Below are 21,672 nucleotides of genomic sequence, written 5' to 3'. Positions count from 1 at the left end.
CCACCTTGAGTCTCCTCACAGGAGAGAAAGGTGGGATATAAATCCAAAATTTTTCTCTTCTTCATCTCCCATCACGCTGTTCTTGAGAGCTCATCTCTTCCAAAAGAAGTACTTTAGGGGGCACTGGGGGCTGCAGAAGAAAGGGGGAAGGGAGAAGGTCATACCCCATGGACAGAAATCCTTCCATCAGTCAATTTTTTCAGTAGAATCCAAGCCAATGAGCTGATTCATATATCTACCCTCTGCCTTTCCTCCTTGTAACCTGTCTGTTAAGAATGATTCTCAGTTTAATTTTCATACATATTTTATTCATTTTATTTTTTTATTTATGGGTTTTTTATACCGCCCTACCCCCGAAGGGCTCTGAATAACCAAGCACTGACTGATGCATGGAAGTTCAAATCGAAATAAATGTTGGTCTGTAAGGTGCCAGTAGACATTTGTTTTATTCTGATTCTTTTAAGTTTAGCACAATACTGTTTCCTTTGTGGCACATGGTAGAGGCTTGCTTTCTAGGAAATTACCCTATATGCCCTGGAAAATATAACAACCAATTCTATGAGCGCCCATTTCAGACTACTTTTTCGTCAACTGTTTTCGTTGTTCCAAGACTGAAGTAACAAACTGAGATTTTTCTCTTGCTTTGCAGATTTTTCATGACGTTGCTTACAAAGCGAAGGACCGTACTGACATTTTAGCCGGGATTGATGAATTTCTAGACCAGGTGACTGTGCTACCGCCTGGAGAATGGGATCCATCGATTAGGATTGAACCACCGAAAAATCTTCCTTCCCAGGTAAATCACGGGTTTCTTCTCCAGCATGAGAGAACAGAAGGGCTGCATTTTCATAAGAGCAAAACTGGCGTGCAAGGGGTGAATGCCCAAAGGATCAATTGTAACACAGTATAATCAAGATAAGAGTACATTTTAATGCCCTGTGCCCGTGACTGCAACTCACGCTGGATGTTACAAAATGGCCCTGGAAGGGGGCCTTATTTGACCCATGCTTGCAAAATTGATATGGGAGGAAGACGGGAAGGAACAGCCGTGACTTACCGCGGCTGCCCTTGCTGATGGGGAAGAAGAAGAAAAAGAAGAGTTTGGATTTTTATCCCCCCTTTCTCTCCTACAGGAGACTCAAAGGGGCTTACAATCTCCTTGCCCTTCCCCCCTCACAGCAAACACCCTGTGAGGTAGGTGGGGCTGAGAGAGCTCCGAGAAGCTGTGACTAGCCCAAGGTCACTCAGCTGGCGTGTGTGGGAGTGTACAGGCTAATCTGAATTCCCCAGATAAGCCTCCACAGCTCAGGTGGCAGAGCTGGGAATCAAACCCGGTTCCTCCAGATTAGATACACGAGCTCTTAACCTCCTACGCCACTGCTGCTCCTCCATGGGGCTGCCTCCTCCCCCTTGCCTTGCGAGCTCCTCTATGCTCGCGAGGCTTTGGCTTGGGAGGTGGGGCTGGGCGGCCTATTTAAACCTGAACCCGGCCTCCCCACCTCCCCATTTGCTGAAAAGTGAAATCCCTCCACCTCAGTGACGAAGGGAGGGGGAACTGCGCCCAAGGCATAAACTGCCCATGCGTGTGCCCTCCACGCCCTGCCCACACCCTGCCACACCACCACCCCCGCCATGCCCCCACCCCCCGCCTCCCCACGTGACTGCAATGGCAGCGCCCGGGACGAGCCGCCCCAGATGTCCCCACTACAGCTACGCGCCTGCTCTGCCTGCTAGCCCAAGGTCCCAAGCAACATCAGGCCCCTGTGGCTCTTTAAAAGTCAGTTCCTCACAGCTCTTGTGTGAAATAGAGAAAGTGATCGCCCCTGCACACGGTTCATTGAAATGTGTCATAAGAACATAAGAACAAGCTAGCTGGATCAGACCAGAGTCCATCTAGTCCAGCTCTCTGCTACTCGCAGTGGCCCACCAGGTGCCTTTGGGAGTTCACATGTAGGATGTGAACGCAATGGCCTTCTGCGGCTGTTGCTCCCGATCACCTGGTCTGTTAAGGCATTTGCAATCTCAGATCAAGGAGGATCAAGATTGGTAGCCATAGATCGACTTCTCCTCCATAAATCTGTCCAAGCCCCTTTTAAAGCTATCCAGGTTAGTGGCCATCACCACCTCCTGTGGCAGCATATTCCAAACACCAATCACACGTTGCGTGAAGAAGTGTTTCCTTTTATTAGTCCGAATTCTTCCCCCCAGCATTTTCAATGTATGCCCCCTGGTTCTAGTATTGTGAGAAAGAGAGAAAAATTTCTCTCTGTCAACATTTTCTACCCCATGCATAATTTTATAGACTTCAATCATATCCCCCCTCAGACGTCTCCTCTCCAAACTAAAGAGTCCCAAACGCTGCAGCCTTTCCTCATAAGGAAGGTGCTCCAGTCCCTCAATCATCCTCGTTGCCCTTCTCTGCACTTTTTCTATCTCTTCAATATCCTTTTTGAGATGTGGTGACCAGAACTGAACACAGTACTCCAAGTGTGGTCGCACCACGGCTTTATATAAGGGCATGACAATCTTTGCAGTTTGCAGTTTTATTATCAATTCCTTTTCTAATTATCCCCAGCATAGAGTTTGCCTTTTTCACAGCTGCCATACATTGAGTTGACATTCCCATGGAACTATCAATTAAGACGCCCAAATCCCTTTCCTGGTCTGTGACTGATAGCACTGACCCCTGTAGCGTGTATGTGAAGTTTGGATTTTTTGCCCCTATGTGCATCACTTTGCATTTTGCTACATTGAACTGCATTTGCCATTTCTTAGCCCACTCACCTAATTTATCAAGGTCCGCTTGGAGCTCCTCGCAATCCTTTGTGGTTCTCACCACCCTACATAATTTGGTATCATCTGCAAACTTGGCCACCACGCTACCCACCCCTACTTCCAGGTCATTTATGAATAGGTTAAAGAGCACTGGTCCCAATACGGATCCTTGGGGGACACCACTCCCTACATCTCTCCATTGTGAGAATTTCCCATTTACACCCACTCTTTGCTTCCTGTTTCTCAACCAGTTTTTAATCCATAGGAGGACTTCCCCTCTTATTCCTTCATTGCTGAGTTTTCTCAATAGTCTCTGGTGAGGAACTTTGTCAAAAGCCTTTTGGAAATCCAAGTAGACAATGTCCACTGGTTCCCCCTTATCCACATGCCTATTTACATCCTCAAAGAACTCTAGTAAGTTTGTAAGACAGGATTTGCCTCTGCAAAAGCCATGCTGACTCTTTCTCAGCAGGTTTTGCTTTTGTACATGTTTTATAATTTTATCTTTAATGACAGATTCTACTAATTTACCAGGAACAGATGTCAAACTGACTGGCCTGTAATTTCCTGGGTCCCCCCTAGATCCTTTCTTAAAGATTGGTGTGACATTGGCCATCTTCCAGTCTTCAGGGATGGAGCCTGATTTCAAGGATAAGTTGCATATTAAAGTGAGAACATCAGCAATTTCATGCTTGAGCTCTTTAAGAACTCTTGGGTGAATGCAATCTGGGCCAGGGGATTTGGTAGCATTTAGTTTATCAATGGCTGCCAGAACTTCTTCCTTGTCTACCACTATCTTCGTTAGTTCCTCGGATTCGCCTCCTAAGAAGCTTGGTTCAGGTGCAGGAATTTTCCTCACCTCCTCTTGGGTGAAGACAGATGCAAAGAATTCATTCAGCTTTTCTGCAATCTCCCTGTCATCTTTTAGCACACCCTTTGTTCCTTTGTCATCTAACGGGCCTACCGCTTCCCTTGCTGGCTTCCTGCTTTTGATGTACTTGAAGAACTGTTTGTTGCTGGTTTTGATGTTCACAGCCATGTGTTCCTCATAATCCTTTTTTGCCTCCCTTACAGCTAACTTGCTTCTCTTTTGCCACCATTTGTGTTCTCTCTGGTATTCTTTATCAGTTAAGTTGGACTTCCATTTTCTAAAAGACATCTTTTTTTCCCTAATAATTTCCTCAACGTCCCTTGTTAACCATGGTGGCTTTCTTTTGGACTGGGCGCTGCCTTTCCTAACCTGTGGAACACATTCCAGTTGAGCTTTTAAGACTGTGTTTTTAAATAACCTCCAAGCATCTTGGACATTTTTGACTCTCTTGATTTTCCCTTTCAGCTTCCTGCGCACTATCCCCCTCATCTTTGAGAAATTTCCCTTTCTGAAGGCGAATGTAACTACATTAGTAGTTGTCACTTGTTCGCATGCAGAGATACTGAATCTGACAGCATTGTGGTCGCTGTTCCCTATCGGCTCAACAACACTGACTTCCCGCACCAGGTCCTGGGTCCCACATAGAATTAGATCTAGGATCACATCTCCCCTGGTTGGTTCTACAACCATCTGCTCTAAGCCACAGTCATTTAGCATATCCAGGAATGTTCTCTCCTTACTATGACCTGAACATGCATTTTTCCAGTTTATATGGGGATAGTTAAAATCGCCCATTACCACGACATTTTTGCTTTTGTTGGCCTCATTTCTTTTTCCATCTCAGAATCCTCTTGTGCGCTTTGGTCAGGGGGACGATAATATATTCCTAATGTTAAACTATGCTTCACCCCTGGTATTGATATCCACAGTGCTTCTGTAGAGGAATCAGCTCCCCCTGCATTGTCTATTTTATGTGACACTATGCTCTCTTTGATGTAGAGGGCCACCCCACCCCCAATACGCCCTGTCCTATCCTTCCTGTAGAGCCTGTAACCTGGGATAACAGCATCCCACTGGTTCTCCTCATTCCACCATGTCTCTGTGATGCCCACTATATCAATGTCCTCCTTCAAAACTCTGTACTCCAGCTCCCCCATTTTAGGTCGAATGCTTCTACTATTAGCATAGAGACACTTGTATACTCTGTCTCTGTCCCTAACCTGGGATTTATGTGTTTTGCCCTCTAGCCTTTTGTAGACACTATCACTTATCACATTGCTATGTTCCTCACTTGTATGTGGTTGATTTAAAAAAACCTCCTTCTCTGTCTGCATCCCCATGGACTCTGTATTCCAAACCGAAGTCACCTCAGCTCCTGTCGGCTTTCCCCCAGGAATCAGTTTAAAAGCTGTTCTGCCACCTTTTTAATGTTGAGCGCCAGCAGCCTGGTTCCTCTTTGGTTAAGATGAAGCCCGTCCCTTTTGTACAGGCCTGCCTTATCCCAAAAGGTTCCCCAGTTCCTGACAAATCTGAAACCCTCTGCCTTGCACCACCTTCTCATCCACGCATTGAGACCCTGTATCTCCGCTTGCCTAGCTCGCCCTGCGCGTGGAACAGGTAGCATTTCAGAGAATGCCACCTTGGGGGTCCTGGATTTTAACCTTTTTCCTAGCAGCCTAAATTTAGCTTCCAGAACCTCCCGGCTACATTTCCCAATGTCATTGGTACCAATGTGGACCACAACTGCTGACTCCACCCCAGCACTGTCTAACAGCCTATCTAGACATAGCGTGACATCCGCAACCTTCGCACCAGGCAGGCAAGTCACCATGCGGTCATCACGCCTGTCACAAACCCAACTCTCTATATTCCTGATGATCGAATCACCCACTACAAGGAGCCCCCCACCTCCCCGAGGGGTATCCTCAGTGCGAGAGGATAGCTGATCACCAGTTAAGGAAGGGATCCCATCTAAGGGAGCATCTTCCCCCACCTCAGACTGGCACCCTCTGTCACCCAGACTCTCATTCTCCATGACATCTGAAGAGATGTCACCTTGGGAGTGGGACCCGGCTGCTAGGTCCCTGAAAGCCTTGTTTGTTGCCCTCTCTGCCTCTCTCAGCTTCTCCAGGTCTGCCACCTTGGCTTCAAGAGAACGGACACGTTCCTTGAGTGCCAGGAGCTCATTGCAGCGAGGGCACACCCACGACTTCTGGCCTAGTGGCAGATAGTCATACATGTGACACTCAGTGCAAAACACTGGTAAGCCCCCATCCCCCTGCTGGCTTCCTGCCTTCATATGTGCTTTTGTTTAGATATTTAGATATTAAACTTTTAGTCAGTGCCCCTTGGAGCTATCTGTACCTACTATCCCTCAAGAAATGTCCTTATTAATTAATTAATTAATTAATTTTTAAAAAGAAAAAAGAAAGAAATTGCGCGCGCCGCTGGTTCCAGAGACTGAACTAAAGACTGAATGACTCACCTCAGGAGCCCCACCTTTAGCAGCCCAGGACAAAGAGTAACCTCTGTTAACCCCTGTTAAGCCCCACCTCCAGCAGTCTCAGCTCCTAGTAGCCTTAAGGAGAAAAAGAGATAACCCCTGCAAACCCCTGTTAAAAATACACTGTTTTAAAAGATGTGGCTTTGAGAAAAGCCCTCCAAAATGAACACCAGAGTCACTCTGTTCTTCCTGGCCCAGATGCCTTGTCCACTGCTGCTCCTTTCTGCTGGTTCCAGAGACTGAACTAAAGACTGAATGACTCACCTCAGGAGCCCCACCTTTAGCAGCCCAGGACAAAGAGTAACCTCTGTTAACCCCTGTTAAGCCCCACCTCCAGCAGTCTCAGCTCCTAGTAGCCTCAAGGAGAAAAAGAGATAACCCCTGCAAACCCCTGTTAAAAATACACTGTTTTAAAAGATGTGGCTTTGAGAAAAGCCCTCCAAAATGAACACCAGAGTCACTCTGTTCTTCCTGGCCCAGATGCCTTGTCCACTGCTGCTCAGATGCCTTGTCCACTCCTCATCTCAGCCTAAGCCTCCACAAATTCAACTGCGGGGGGGGGGGGGGGGGGGGGGCTGCAGTAGTTATGTGCATGCCTGTGATACCAAGCACAGGTTTTATTTTATTTATTTATTTATTTATTGTTTCAATTTCTATACCGCCCGATCCCCGAAGGGCTTTTGGGGTGCTGCTGCATTCACATGGGTGTAACAAGAACTGACATCTCTGTTATCTGTACTCACGAATTTAACAATTTGTTGGTTCCTGGCATAAGAACAACCAAAATTAATGAGGTTCTTTCTACATAATGTTTCCACTTCATCAGGAAAAGAGAAAGATGCCCGGGGCGCCAGGAGTCCCCAATGGAAGCACTTGCCATGTTGAACCAGAAGATCATAGTGGGCCAGAACTCGAGAGAACAGGAAGGTAAAGTCTTACGTGGTTCAAAAATGTTTTCCACTAAAAGGCAACCCTGCCGGTTATCACCACTTTTTCATCCAGTGGGGAAGTCCGCGTGAATCCTGAGTCTGGCTGATGTGGGAAAATTACAGGCCCTGGGAGGGCAGAAGCCAACCTGGTGGAGGGGTGTGTGTGTCTCAGTGGCGATCAGCCCAGGCAGGCACCGCGGCCATCCGAGCCGCCCCAGAGCTCCGCCCTCCTCCAGCCCACTGGCGTAATGCCCATTGGGCAAGGTGGGCAGCTGCCCAGGGCATCACCTTGTGGGGGGCATCAAAATGCTGGGTTCGTTTTGGGGTATTTTAGTGGTTTTCCATTTCTTGCCTGCAGGGAGCACAGTTTTTAGGCTAGCAGCACCGAAATTTCAGCGTATCATCAGGAGACTGTCCTTATGCTACCCCCCAAGTTTGGTGAGGTTTGGTTCAGGGAGTCCAAAGTTATGGACTCCCAAAAGGGGTGCCCCTATCCCCCATTGTTTCCAATGGGAGCTAATAGGAGATGGGGGCTACAGTTTTGAGGGTCCATAACTTTGGCCTCCCTGAACCAAACTGCACCAAACCTGGGGGGTATCATTAGGGCAGTCTCCTGATGAGACCCTGAAAGTTTTGAGACTGTGCCTTCAGAAATGTGCCCCCCACAGCCTGCAACCCCCATTGACAGCAATGCAGAAAACTCAATGCAGAACAAAGATTCTTGGGCAAATTTCTAGGATGTTCCTGCAGGGGGTGCATTTTTGGATGTATCGGCACCAAAATTTCAGGGTATCATCTGGAGATGATGGCACCCCCCAAGTTTGGTGCAGTTTGGTTCAGTGGGGCCAAAGTTATGGACCCTCAAAACTGTAGCCCCCATCTCCTATTAGCTCCCATTGGAAACAATGGGGGATGGGGCACCCCCCTTTGGGAGTCCATAACTTTGGGGAGTAGCATAAGGACAGTCTCCTGATGATATGCTGAAATTTTGGTGCTGATATGTCTAAAAATGCACCCCCTGCAGGCACCAATGTCCTGGTGCAAAACTTTTTTTGGTCGTGGTGGAGTGGCTGCCCATGGGGGGGGGGCATCCAACTCAGGTTTTGCCCAGGGCTACAGTTTGCCCAGGGATGCCTCGTTACACCCCTGCTCCAGCCTCTCTGCTGGCTCCCATAAGAGGGCGGGGAGGGGGGGCATGGGGAGCTGTGCGGGGATTGGGGTGGCGGTCACGTCCCTGGGTGCCATTTAGGCCCAGAATGCCACTGGGCTGCAGCCATATGAAGGCGGCAGTGCAGGAATGGATTCAACTGGTAGCATTTCACATGGTTCTTGGTAATATTTCATGTGGATCCTGTAGAGACAAATGTGCCACCAGACCATATGAATGACTGTTGGGAATTGGCAGAAAGCTCCTGGCAGCCCCCCACCCCTCTCTCTCTCACACACAATTTTATCCCACCCTTTATCTGACAACCTCAGAGCAGTGTACATTGTTCTCCTGTCCTCTGTTTATTCTCATGATGACCTTGTGAGGTAGGCCAGGCTGCAAGGTTTTAATGGGTTTTTAATGGATTTTAGTGTATTTGGTCACCATTGTGACCCTTGTATATATAGTGTTGTGCACCGCCCAGAGCCCCTTGGGGATTGGGCGGTCTATAAATCCAAATAATAAATAAATAAAATAAAAATAAATAAAGATAAGTGACTGCCACAAGGCCACCCAGTCATGGCAGAGTGGAGATCTGAACCCAGTACACCACACTGGTTCTCCCTGTTATATTAAACCTCTTTCCGACTGGATATATAATGGCTTTGAGGTAGGGTTAGAGAAGCTTTAGCGATTCAGCCCTTAGTGATTCGGTGTTGGTGTTAAGGTTCTTGAAAAATATAGCGACGTTCGGTGTCAGACTGAATTTTTTTCTCCGTTTGCTTTCAGCAATCAAACAGCTCACTGCAAAAGTTCAGAAGCGGCAAACTTGCGTGACAGCAGTGAACTTTCTCAGGCTCACTCCGCACATGCAGAATAATGCACTTTCAAACTGCTTTCAGGGCTCTTTGAAGCTGTGCGGAATGGCAAAAACAGTTGTGAAAGCAGCTTGAAAGTGCATTATTTTGCGTGTGCGGAATGAGCCTCAGTGGGAAAGAGTCAGATGGACCAGCGGTGGTCAAAATTGTGCCTTCTGGTCATAGCGATCCTACTTGCCACAATCCGGGTAGTAGTGCAAATTGGTCATTACTTGTTGCAAGAGACCCGTGTGGCAAAAACAGATGTCTGGGCTGGAGGCATAATTTTTAAGTGAACTGAAGTTGTTGTGATGTAGCCATCTGCTTCCGGTAGTTCACAGGCTCACCATGCTGTCATGTCCGGGCAAACTTGTGATGCGGGTTTTTGCAACGCTCCACAACTTACAACTTACAAAAAACAGTGAACAGAGATGACAGTAGAATCATACCACCGCTCTCATCTCTCTGAAAAGAGAAACATTCAAGTATTGGATCAAACTATGTTTTAACTCTGATGAGCGCAGTTTAACATATACTGTGCCCCCAGACCTATTTGCCTCGGAATGGTATCAACTTCTTAAATCAAAAATCTACTCTCTAGGTTTAATACTTGAAGATCTCTGTATGCTGTCACCCAGAGAGATTCTGCAAACCTTAAAAAGCAGACTTCTAGAACAGGAATACCATATCTTGTTGGGCCAAGCAAATAAATCATGGTCACCCCTTTCTGTCGGAATAGTACCAGAACAGGGGCACATAGCCAAATATCTTGAACTATTAACTGAACCCCAACAGAGATGGATTATTACAAGGGCCAGATGCAATACTTTTCCATCGGCCATTACAAAGGGTCGCTACCTATCTATCCCTCTCCAGGATCGGGTCTGTCCCCACTGTAAAAACCAAGTGGAGACTCTTGCTCACATTATACTTGACTGTCCGAGATATGTGGGTATTAGGAATTTCTCTCCTGGGCAGGTCTTAGACAAATCTGAAGGAGACTCTGACAACTCTGTTGTGGAGCTTTTGTTAAATAGCACAGAGGCCATGCTCTTGGAAAAAGTAGCAAAATTTCTTTTACAAGTGACAGAATTCTCTAAGTAACGTCCAATGCTAGATACAGTTTATCTGTCTGTGTTTTGAATGTACTTTTGATTTGTACTTCAGAAATGTCTATAATGCTCTGGAGCCTATTTTAATATGCCTAATAAAGGTTGTTGTATTGTATAAAAGAGAAACAGAACTTACTGTGTGCCTTCATGCCTCTTCTGTGAAATCCATTGTGGGAATTGAACAATAAGGCAGTCTACCTTCTAGCAATAATCCTCTTATCTTTTTTTTTTCTCCCCCTAGGCTGTTTGGTGGTTTGATCCTGGATGTGAAACGGAAAGCTCCTTGGTTCTGGAGTGACTTCAGAGATGCTATGAGTTTGCAGTGTTTAGCTTCCTTCCTCTTCCTGTACTGTGCCTGTATGTCTCCTGTGATCACCTTTGGAGGTTTGCTTGGAGAAGCAACAGAGGGGCGAATTGTAAGAATGATTTCTCCCTCCTTTCATGTACTGTCGAGTTATTGTGTAGTCAGGCTGCAGGGAAAGAGGGGTATTACAGAGAGAGAAGCGTGTGTCTGCTTTTACTGTCGCTTTTTTACATTTGAGATTTGTTTGCTACTGGAGATGAATGGATCTTGTCTCTTTAGTTCAGCTTGTGTGGCCAGTATCCCAATTTTTGGAGCTTTGTAATTTTGCATTTCCTGGGGAACATGAGCATTCAGCTACTTACTCGTATGGAGGACAAACTCTCTGCCGCTTCTTGTAGAACAGAGAATAGATGGTATTTGAGTTCACTATAACTGGGTTAATCATCCCTAAAAAAAGCCCAAAATATTCTGAGGGACCCGTCTCATCCAGCACACTCTCTTTTTGAACTGCTACCATCTGGTAGGCGATACAGGACGATCAAATCTAGGACAAAGAGGCTTAGAGACAGCTTCTACTCTAGAGCTGTGGCTATGCTAAACTCCGCGGCTTCGTGTTGATGTGTTTGGGGCTGTGTAGGGATGGGTGGAGGAAGGGGGAAGTGAGGATGATGTATGAGTCTGAAATTGTATGAGTATGATGTATTGTATGAAATTGTATGAGTATGATATATGAGTCTGAAATTGTGTGCATCGAGGAATGCTGCTGTAAATTTCGTTGTGCGTGCACAATGACAATAAAAATGCTTATGCTTATAATACATTTTAACTATCCTCATTATTAGTAGGCTTAATGAATGGATAGAATTTACAAAAAGTGCTCTGTTATAATCCTGAATCCTGAATACATACCATCCCGAATGTCAAAAACATGATTGCTGGTATCCTTCTTTATAATAATGTGCTCCTTTTTTGGCAGAATGTACAGAGAAGCGGTTCTACATATTATTCCTTTTAGGACGTTATTATTTGCACATAAGTAAATACTGCTCCCAAAGTCCAGATCTTTACCCCTTGACAGTTTTCTTCCTGTACTCAACAAACAAAAACACAGGGCATAAACAACTTCAGAGATCTATTGATACTGTTATTCTGATGTGTTTTTTTACACCCAGCCAGTGTATTACATATTTGGAATAAAAAAGTCCCATGAGCCCTTCGGGGACGGGGCGGGATAGAAATTTAAAGTATAAATAAATAAATAAATAAATAAAATAAATGAGTTTTTGCGAAGGAAAACTGATCAAGTGAGACATTGCTCTCAAGTCTGTTATCACTGTTGGGTTAGCACAAACAGTTAACCTTTGCTGGAGAAGATTCATCTTAAGAACATAAGAAAGAGCCTGCTGAATCAGAGCAATCTAGTCCAGCACTCTGCTATTCTCAGTGGCCCACCAGGTGCCTTTGGGAGCTCATATGCAGGACGTGAAAGCAATGGCCTTCTGCTGCTGCTGCTCCTGAGCACCTGGTCTGCTCAGGCTTTTGCAACCTCAGATCAAAGAGGATCAAGATTGGGAGCCACAGATCGACTTCTCCTCCATAAATCTGTCCAAGCCCCTTTTAAAGCTATCCAGGTTAGTGGCCATCACCACCCCCTGTGGCAGCATATTCCAAACACCAATCATGCCTTGTGTGAAGAAGTGTTTCCTTTTATCAGTCCTAATTCTTCCCCCCAGCATTTTCAATGAATGCCCCCTGGTTCTACTATTGTGAGAAAGAGAGAAAAATTTCTCTCTGTTAACATTTTCTACCTCATGCATCATTTTATAGACTTCAATCATATCCCCCCTCAGATGTCGCCTCTCCAAACTAAAGAGTCCCACACGCTGCAGCCTCTCCTCGTAAGGAAAGTACTCCAATCCCTCAATCCCTCTTACCACATTTTGTTCTTGGGGCAGAAAAATAATGCCAAATATCTAAAATATTAGCAATTAACAATAATCATCAGTGTTTACCATGCTAGTTGTGGTTAGGATAATGAGCCTCATGGACCATTTGGCTGATCTAATGCAGCACTTCTTCTATTCCCACGTCTGTGTTTATCTCTGCAGAGTGCAATGGAATCCTTATTGGGTGCCTCCATGACGGGTGTGGTATATGCCCTCTTTTCGGGTCAGCCACTCACTATCCTGGGGAGTACCGGACCAGTGTTAGTCTTTGAGAAAATCTTGTTCAAGTTCTGCAGGTAAGGTGCCTAAATAAATTTTCGCCTAAAGGCCTCAATAAATATAATGGCGATTTGGCACAATGAAATGGGAGATTATAAACACCAGTCCTGTTTCTTAGTGTAGTTAGAATCCAACATAGAATTAAGAACATTTTAAACTCACTTGATTTCAGGTAGTCTCAAGTCTCCCTAGCTGGGTAGTGGATTACAGCAGTGGCGTAGGAGGTTAAGAGCTCGTGTATCTAATCTGGAGGAACCGGGTTTGATTCCCAGCTCTGCCGCCTAAGCTGTGGAGGCTTATCTGGGGAATTCAGATTAGCCTGTACACTCCCACACACGCCAGCTGGGTGACCTTGGGCTAGTCACAGCTTCTCGGAGCTCTCTCAGCCCCACCTACCTCACAGGGTGTTTGTTGTGAAGGGGGGAAGGGCAAGGAGATTGTCAGCCCCTTTGAGTCTCCTACAGGAGAGAAAGGGGGGATATAAATCCAAACTCTTCTTCTCTTCTTTAATTGTTTTTATTTTTGCATCAGCCTTTATTTTCTATATGTGGTTATCTGGGTAGTGTTATTTTTTCTTCAACATGCATATTTCGGGTTTTTCCCTTTGTTAAAATCGGTACGTTTAACTTAAAACGAAGTAGAGAAATATGGGACTCTTTCACTGAATGTGGATTTCTACAAAAGCCACAGATATTTTCTGGTGACCTGCAAGTGCACAGATGGACACAACAGAGCATTACAAAACAGACTTTGATCCAGATCTTGCATTAAGGGAGCATCAAGAGGAAATGGCCATATCTGTATTAAACTCTCTGACAGTTTAAGCATCATCATTTGGCCATGTAGAAGAAGAAGAAGAGTTTGGATTTTTATCCCCCCTTTCTCTCCTGCAGGAGACTCAAAGGGGCTTACAATCTCCTTGCCCTTCCCCCCTCACAACAAACACCCTGTGAGGTAGGTGGGGCTGAGAGAGCTCCGAGAAGCTGTGACTAGCCCAAGGTCACCCAGCTGGCATGTGTGGGAGTGTACAGGCTAATCTGAATTCCCCAGATAAGCCTCCACAGCTCAGGCGGCAGAGCTGGGAATCAAACCCGGTTCCTCCAGATTAGATACACGAGCTCTTAACCTCCTACGCCACTGCTGCTCTGTAGTAAATGTAAAGCAATAGCCTGTAGTAAATGTAAAGCAATAGTCTGTTTCCTGATTGGTCATCCAAGAGTAATCTATAACAATGCTTACTGCTCTTTTGCTGTTCTGTCTCTCAGTGGGGGTGTTTTCCTTTGTCCAATCAGGGAGGCAAGATCAAATCTCACACTTCCTGTTTCAGTGCTCCACTTCCAGTTCTTTTCGTGTCTCGTGGTTCAGTTCAGCTGCCTGTGCCTTTTACCTTTGTGATTCTTACTCTTCTCCTTTTCTCTTTCTCTCCTCCATTCCAATATCTTTCCCCTCTTCTGCTCTCTATTCTGTCCCTCCTGGGCATTAGAAGGTGCTGTTTTTACAACCCTTTTTGGCTGTGTTGAGGAAGGAAAAGCTGGCTCCAGCTGGGTCCAGACAGTTCCCCCAGCTGCACCTACCCTCAGAGGTGATGGAATCCTTGCCAGTGAAGATCTGGAAGCCCAGATTGTAGCTGGAGCCACAGAGCAGGCCGTTCTGGCTTACACACCCCTGACCCCTCCTGCCTCCAAGAAAGCTCCTGTCGTGGGCTTCCCAGCAGCCAGCTAGGATTCCTCAAATGCGGAATACTGGCATGATGATCCGGCTGAATCTCCAGAGCCATAGTCGATTGAGACCTGTGAGCAGCCGGCAGTCACACAGGTGGAGGACAGTGCTGGCCCAAGCCAAGAGCTAGAGGACAGGGCCGACAGGTCACCTGGCTCACCTGGTTCTGTGAGGCAGCTCAGACAGCAGGGCCATGAGGCACAGCAAGCTCAAAGATGCAGCGCCCGATTGGAGGCCCAGAGACGCAGAAGAAACGGCTGTAAGTCAGCCCAGGACTCAGACTGAGCAAGAATGCAGGCTTATGCAGGAGCAGCAGTGGCGTAGTGGCTAAGAGCAGTGGCTAAGAGTAGGTGTACTCTGATCTGGAGGAACCGGGTTTGATTCCCAGCTCTGCCGCCTGAGCTGTGGAGGCTTATCTGGGGAATTCAGATTAGCCTGTACACTCCCACACACTGGGTGACCTTGGGCTAGTCACAGCTTCTCGGAGCTCTCTCAGCCCCACCTACCTCACAGGGTGTTTGTTGTGAGGGCAGAGAGTGTAATGCTGAGTCTGGGAGGGGATATAAAATCAAACTCTTCTTCTTCTTCTTCTTCTTCTTCTTCTTTCTTCTTCTTCTTCTTCTTCTTCTTCTTCTTCTACCTGGTTCTGTGAGGCAGCTCAGACAGCAGGGCCATGAGGCACAGCATGATAAAAGATGGAGGCCCAGAGACGCAGAAGAAACGGCTGTAAGTCAGCCCAGGGCTCAGACTGAGCAAGAGTGCAGGCTTATAAGAGGCAGCTGTGAACACAAGTGTTGCAGGAGCAACTTTATGAAACAGCCTGATAGTTTCTGTAGCGCCTGTTCTTGGACTGAAGATTTGGCTTTGTGGACCCAGACCGGATTGATCTGTTTTTGCTCAACGTACACCCCTTGCTCTGGACTGCTTTCCCCTGAAGTGAAAGTAAGCTTTCTGCACTCTCTGCCTTTTGTCAGCAAACAACTGTAACCAGAGACTCCTGTGTGCTCAACCAATCAGGACAGTTCCTAAGCAGTGGCAAGAATTGGTGCTCAAAAACTGTGCTAAAAAGCTGAAAAGAGACAAGATGGCCACTGCAACTTGGGAAAGGAATGGGGAAAACCTGTAGCTGATAGGCATCTTCCAGGTTCATCGGGAAGCTCTATGCTATGGTACCTGCCACAATGGCCTGCTTCAAGTCCCCCTTAAAGCTGCCCCTAAAAGATGCCCTCAATTGCAAGTTATCCCAGAGAAGGCATAAAGCTATCGCCATGTCAATCTGTGTGTTAGTCACTGTGTCAGTTGTCTCCAGAGCAGCCATTGTGTGGGCTAGAAATATGCTCCATATCCTTCCAGAAAGCAATAGGTGGATGGTCAACAGGGCCAACAGTATCTTTAAGGCAGCCTCCTTCTCAGCAGATGTAACCCTGGACTCCTTGACCTTTTTGATCGGAGGTCTCTCTTCTGCCGCAGCCACTAGACGCCTCCACTGGCTGTGCACGTGACAGGCTGACTTCTGGTCCAAGTCCATTCTGGCAGCTTACCCTTTTCAGGGGCGCAAGTTGTTTGGGAGGGAACTCCTTAAATCAGATCCTGATTGGAACTCGAGCTAAGTTCAAGGCTACGCCTAGGACTCTTGAACATATCGATCAATGTCGTGCATCAACCTTTTCCTTTCATTTTCACCATTCCTTACTGAGGTACAGAAATGAATACAAAAAGAATTCTGGAACCAGAATAAACAGGCTGCCAAGGAGCCCTTCTTCAATCATAGATCCCAAGACAAGGGAGATAGATCTGACCAGGAATCGAAGGGAACCAAGGTGTGACTCTCAGCCTCCTCCAGTGGAAGGGAGACCGAGCCTGTTTCAGGGGGCCTGGGTCTGTTCCCAGGAAGATTCCTGGACTCAGGAGATTGTGTCATCAGGTTACACTACAGAGTTTTCCTCCCTTCCTCCAGATCACATGGTCCTTTCCCCTTTGTCCAGAAACTCACCAAAGAGGACTGGAACTCTAGAAGCAGTGGAACACTTAAAGAGTATATTTGCCATTGAACCAGTGCCTCTCAGGGAACTGTTGTTCACTATGCCATAAAGGGATGAACAATGGAGAACCATTTTGGACCTGAAGTACCTAAATTAATTTGTGAAACTGCAGCACTTTTGCATGGAAACCTTAAGGACTATTGCAGAATTCCTTCAACCGTGGGAATCATTGATGCCCATTGACCTCACAGACCTGCATCTTCACATTCCAGTTTTCCCAGGTCACTGTTGTTTCCTCCGATTTTGCATAGGAGAACATTTTCAGTTCAAAGCCCTCCCATTTGGCTTGAGTACAGCTCCACAGGTCTTCAAGGTTTTGGTCAATCTAGTGATCCTACTCAGGGATCAGGGAGTTCACTTGCATCTGTACTTGGACAACCTACTGACTTGTTCCAGCTCATACCACGAATTGGAGCTTTGGGCAATCTTCTTGGCACTGCAGCATTTCAAGGTTCAAATTTGTGGCTCCCATGTTTTTACCAGACAGACAACATGGCCTCCAAGACTTATGTGAACAGACAGGGAGGATCCAGATCCTCAGCCCTTTACAGGGAAGCCCTGAGGATTCAGGGATCCACAGATTCCCAATGTGGAAGTGAAATGCACTACACAAAGCCCTCTTTTGAGCCAATTCAGGACCTTTCTCTAAAGCATCTAAGGCAGTGATGGCGAACCTATGGCACGGGTGCCAGAGGTGGCACTCGGAGCCCTCTCTGTGGGCACGTGCACACAGAGTTCATCATGTGGGGGGCGGAAAATCACACCCACACCCACACACACATCTAGACTGACCTGGGTCACTGAGTACAACATGTGCGCACCGCGGTGAGCAGGGAGGACTCGGCTGGTGGGCCTGGTGCCTGTGCTCCGGGTGGCTGCTGACTGGGGGGGGGGGGGGCACAGAGGAGGCAGAGATGCTAGAGAGGCACAGAGCGGTGCGCGCGGGACTTGCTGGAGGCTAGGGCAGGCCAGCCCCTGCTCGAGCGGGTGGGGCGGAAAAAGGAGGAGCCAACCGGTTTTTTCTAAACTAAAACCTCAGCATTCAGGTTCAATTGCCAGGGTTGGCACTTTGTGATGAATAAGTGGGGTTTGGGTTGCAATTTGGGCACTCGGTCTCCAAAAGGTTCGCCATCACTGATCTAAGGCTACAAACGATGTTCCTGGTGGTCATAATGTTGGCCAGAGGGGTTTCTGAACTGAGTGCCCTTTCTGTCAACACACCTTAAGTGTCTTCCATAAAGACAAAGTAGTTTTAAGAACGGATGCATCCTTCTCTTCCTAAAACAAATTCTAAGTTTCACAGACAATGGGAGATCTACTTGTCTTCCTTTTGCCCCAATCCTGCACATTCCCAGGTGATTTTTTTTTGGCAGACTCTGGATGTCAGAAGGTGTCTCAAGGCTGTATCGTGGGAACTCAGCACTTTAGTAAGACTGAATCTTTATTCATTGCCATTTCTCAGTCTGAACTGGATACCAAGATCTCCAGTAGCTCTATGAGCAGGTGTCTCAAAGGGTGTATTGTTGAGGCATATAAGGTCCAACAGTTGCCGGTACCCAAGGGTATTATGGCTCATTTAGTTTGATCTGTGGCCAGAAGTGAGGCCTTCACTCACAATGCTTCTGTAGAAGAAATTTGTAGGGCCGCCACCTGCTCTGTGGCATCAACCTTCATTAGACATCATAAGATTAATGCTTATCGTTCACTGAACGCAGCATTCAGTCACAGAGTGCTGCAATTTATTGAAGATACAGAAAATGATGGCGCACCCACTCAGTAGGGACACTGCTCTGAGAGGTCCCAAGATGTCCTCTGGTTCAGAGTGAGAGCACATTGGATACTGTGTGAGAGGGGTCCTTCTCTTCTGAGCAAAGAAGGACATCTTCCCCCCCCAATACATCGTTGTTGCTTTTTTCAATATTTTCAAGCAACTAGACATAGTTAAACCAGTGTGGTCAGTTCTATTTAACATTACTATTCTTACCTCTTCCTGTCAACTATGCTTCTTGTTCAACCAATGTTGCTGTACTTGTTCAGCTCTCATTTCATAATCCCATTTACAAGACTGATTTTAGTTAATTTCCGACAGCTGTTGGGAGTACACAGCTGGAAGTGAAGAGACGAGTGCCCACTAAGACAGGAAGTTCGGAATTTGATCCTGCCTCCTTGATTGGACAGCAGAAATCACCCAGTATGTCCTCTCGCAATCCAGTTGTCAAAAGTGTAAAGCTTCCATGTGGTTCGATAGGTTACTTAAAGGATCCAGGGGGCCAGAATGCACGTAAAAAGGTTTCCTGGATTTCCTGTGCCTGCATCGTAGATCAGTCTTTGTGGAGCGAAGGTCCTGCGGAATCAATATGCAGGTGGTGGGAATAGATGGCTTTCTAAATCTGTGATTTTGCTCTTATACATCCAAGCACTTATTTTCCCCTCTATATGTGTCCTGTTTATGTATTTTTAACCATGGTCTCCTTTGCAGAGACTACGGGCTTTCTTATCTTTCCCTGCGAAGCTGCATTGGTTTGTGGACTGCTTTCCTGTGCATCCTCCTTGTGGCCACGGATGCCAGCTCTCTCGTCTGCTACATCACTCGCTTCACGGAAGAAGCTTTCGCATCCTTGATCTGCATCATTTTCATCTACGAGTCTCTAGAAAAACTGCTCAGCCTGGGGCACACCTACCCAATAAACATGCACAGTGACCTTGACCAGCTAAGCTTGTATTAGTGAGTGGCTGTTTAGTTTCCCTTTTAAAAGGTGGCCGCTCCTGTTGACTTATTTAAATGTATTTGAATTCATTCGCTGATTTCTGCAAGAGTGCCGATAGCACACAAATATACCCCGTTTCTCCGAAAATAAGACATCCCCTGAGAATAAGACATAGTAGAGGTTTTGCTGAAGTGCTAAATATAAAACATCCCCCGAAAGTAAGACGTAGCAAAGTTTTTGTTTGGAAGCATGCCCGTCGAACAGAACACCAGAGCATGCAGCTGTGGAGCGGAAAAATAAGACATCCCCTGAAAATAAGACATAGCACATCTTTGGGAGCAAAAATTAATATAAGACACTGTCTTATTTTCGGAGAAACACGGTATATATATATGTCCGTGGATTTATATGTCTATGTAGCCATTCAACCACCATACATATGTATGTTCCAAAGTAAGCTGGTTTGTAATTGAGGATGCTAACGATGGACATTGTACGTATCCCCCATCCCAACCCATTAGAATACATAAGTATCAGTTTGTTTTTATACTGTGGTGTAAACAAAGCTCTACTTTCTGAGATGCTTCCAGTCCGCATGGTAATCTTTCCTTTTTTTTCCCTGTGCCTGTTAGCTGCAGATGCATAGCCCCCCAGAATCCCAGCAATTCCACCCTGAACTACTGGCATGCCAACAACATAGTTCCTTCTGCAGTTCCATGGGCTAATCTCACAGTCTCTGTAAGTCTTTGTGCTGCCCCCCCCCACCCCCCCCCCCCCCCAGGAGATGAGAAATGGCAAAACTGTAAAAAAAAAGTTTGGAATTTTGCATCTCACACACAAAATGATGTTGTATTCACATTTATTTATGGTAAAATCAGGAGTGTTATTACCATATATACTCGTGTATAAGTCGAGTTTTTCAGCACATTTTTTGTGCTGAAAAAGCCCCCCTTGTCTTATACACGAGTCAGGTGTATTTTAAAAAATATTTTAGGGTTTTTACTTTGTCGGCCACCAGGGGGCGCAGTTTGTAGGCTAGCAGCACCAAAATTTCAGGGTATCATCAGGTGACGCTCCTGATCATACCAGCCAAGTTTGGTAAAGTTTGGTTCATAACTTTGGACCCCCGAAGTGGGTGCCCCCATCTCCCATTGTTTCCAATGGGAGCTAATAGTTGATGGGGCTACATTTTGAGGGTCCATAACTTTGGACCCCTTGAACCAAACTTCACTAAACCTGGATGGTATCATCAGGATAATCTCTTGCTGATCCCAGCCAGGTTTGGTAATGTTTGGTTCAGGGGGTCCAAAGTTATGAATCCCCAAAGTGGGTGCTCTCATCCCCATTGTTTCCAATGAGGGTCCATAACTTTGGACCCCCAGAACCAAACTTCACCAAACCTGGGTGGTATCATCAGGAGGGTCTCCTAAAGATACTCTGAAATGTTGGTACTGCTAACGTAAACATTCCTCCCCTGACAGGTTGTGTGAATGTTCCTTCTAAAATGACACCTGCCATGTGCAATTTTAAAAATATGTACACTAAAAATAATGAACTATTCTTTTAAAAAGCAGAGTAGTTTTGAGTCACAGTGAACAGTCATGTTCATTCCAGTTTTTATTGTAAGATCCATTGTTTAAAACCCTTCCTTACAAAAAAGCTAAGGTTTTTGTCCTTTTAAAGTTATTTTTGATACCATATTGTTCTTGTTGACCCTCTTTTCCACTTACAGAGCTAGTTTACTGTTTTTCTTTGAAATAAATATTCAAAAACATTTAACCTACTGATGCCTCAATTAATGTAATTTTACTGGTATCTATTTTTATGTTTGAAATTTACCTGTAGCTGCTGCATTTCCCACCCTTGACTTATACGCGAGTCAATAAGGTTTTCCCATTTTTTGGTGGTAAAATTAGGTGCCTCGACTTATATGCGGGTCGACTTATACACGAGTATATACGGTAGTTATTTCCCTCAAGCAGCAAATAGGAAAACTGTAAAAAAAAAAAGTTTGGAATTTTGCATCTGAAACATCGAAAGCCACTCCATCTTTGCTGGGAAGGATCACTGCCCAGGTCTGCTGTTCTTGGTGCTGGAACAACAGAGCTGACCTCAGAGATGTAGTGGGGCTGTATGCTGCACCAGTAACTCCTGTCCACAACTAACACCCCAAATGATCACTAGCAACGGGGCTTGGCTTCCCTCCCACAGATCTCACAGATGTCTCTCCTGGTGTTCCAAATGTTGCTCAGGTTGTCCGGTGTAGTCGACCCACGCGGTCAGCGTAAGAACGAGACGAGACGCGGAGATAACATCTGGTGGAGATCGCCAGCAGCGGGAGACCGGAGGTCCGTGTTCCTAGCGAATCTCCCGTCTGCCGGTTCCTGGCACCTTTTATTGTTACTCTATCGGGGGCGTGTAGGAGGGAGGACTGGGGGGAGTTCCGGGAGAGCGGGAGGTCGGGAGATCATCATGTGATG

General features: G+C 46.2%; 1 protein-coding gene across 2 annotated transcripts in view; it reads left to right on the top strand.

The window, feature by feature from the left end:
* Window positions 1-20,172, top strand: part of LOC125429714 (electroneutral sodium bicarbonate exchanger 1-like) — an 84,343-nt gene extending 64,171 nt beyond the window's left edge. The window contains exons 9-13 of one of the 2 annotated variants that reach the window (XM_048491080.1): window positions 6,976-7,076; window positions 10,436-10,610; window positions 12,607-12,740; window positions 18,964-19,209; window positions 19,825-20,172. In XM_048491080.1, coding sequence (XP_048347037.1) covers window positions 6,976-7,076; window positions 10,436-10,610; window positions 12,607-12,740; window positions 18,964-19,209; window positions 19,825-20,101 — 933 coding nt within the window. In that variant the 3' untranslated portion in view covers window positions 20,102-20,172. Of the gene's footprint in view, window positions 1-6,975; window positions 7,077-10,435; window positions 10,611-12,606; window positions 12,741-18,963; window positions 19,211-19,824 lie in introns of those variants that run through there. The other variant, XM_048491081.1, reaches the window with a different exon arrangement.
* Window positions 20,173-21,672: the final 1,500 nt, after the last annotated feature.

The sequence above is a fragment of the Sphaerodactylus townsendi genome, linkage group LG03 (assembly GCF_021028975.2).
Source record: "Sphaerodactylus townsendi isolate TG3544 linkage group LG03, MPM_Stown_v2.3, whole genome shotgun sequence".
NCBI classification, from domain to species: domain Eukaryota; kingdom Metazoa; phylum Chordata; class Lepidosauria; order Squamata; family Sphaerodactylidae; genus Sphaerodactylus; species Sphaerodactylus townsendi.
This window is presented reverse-complemented; position numbering and strand designations above follow the sequence as displayed.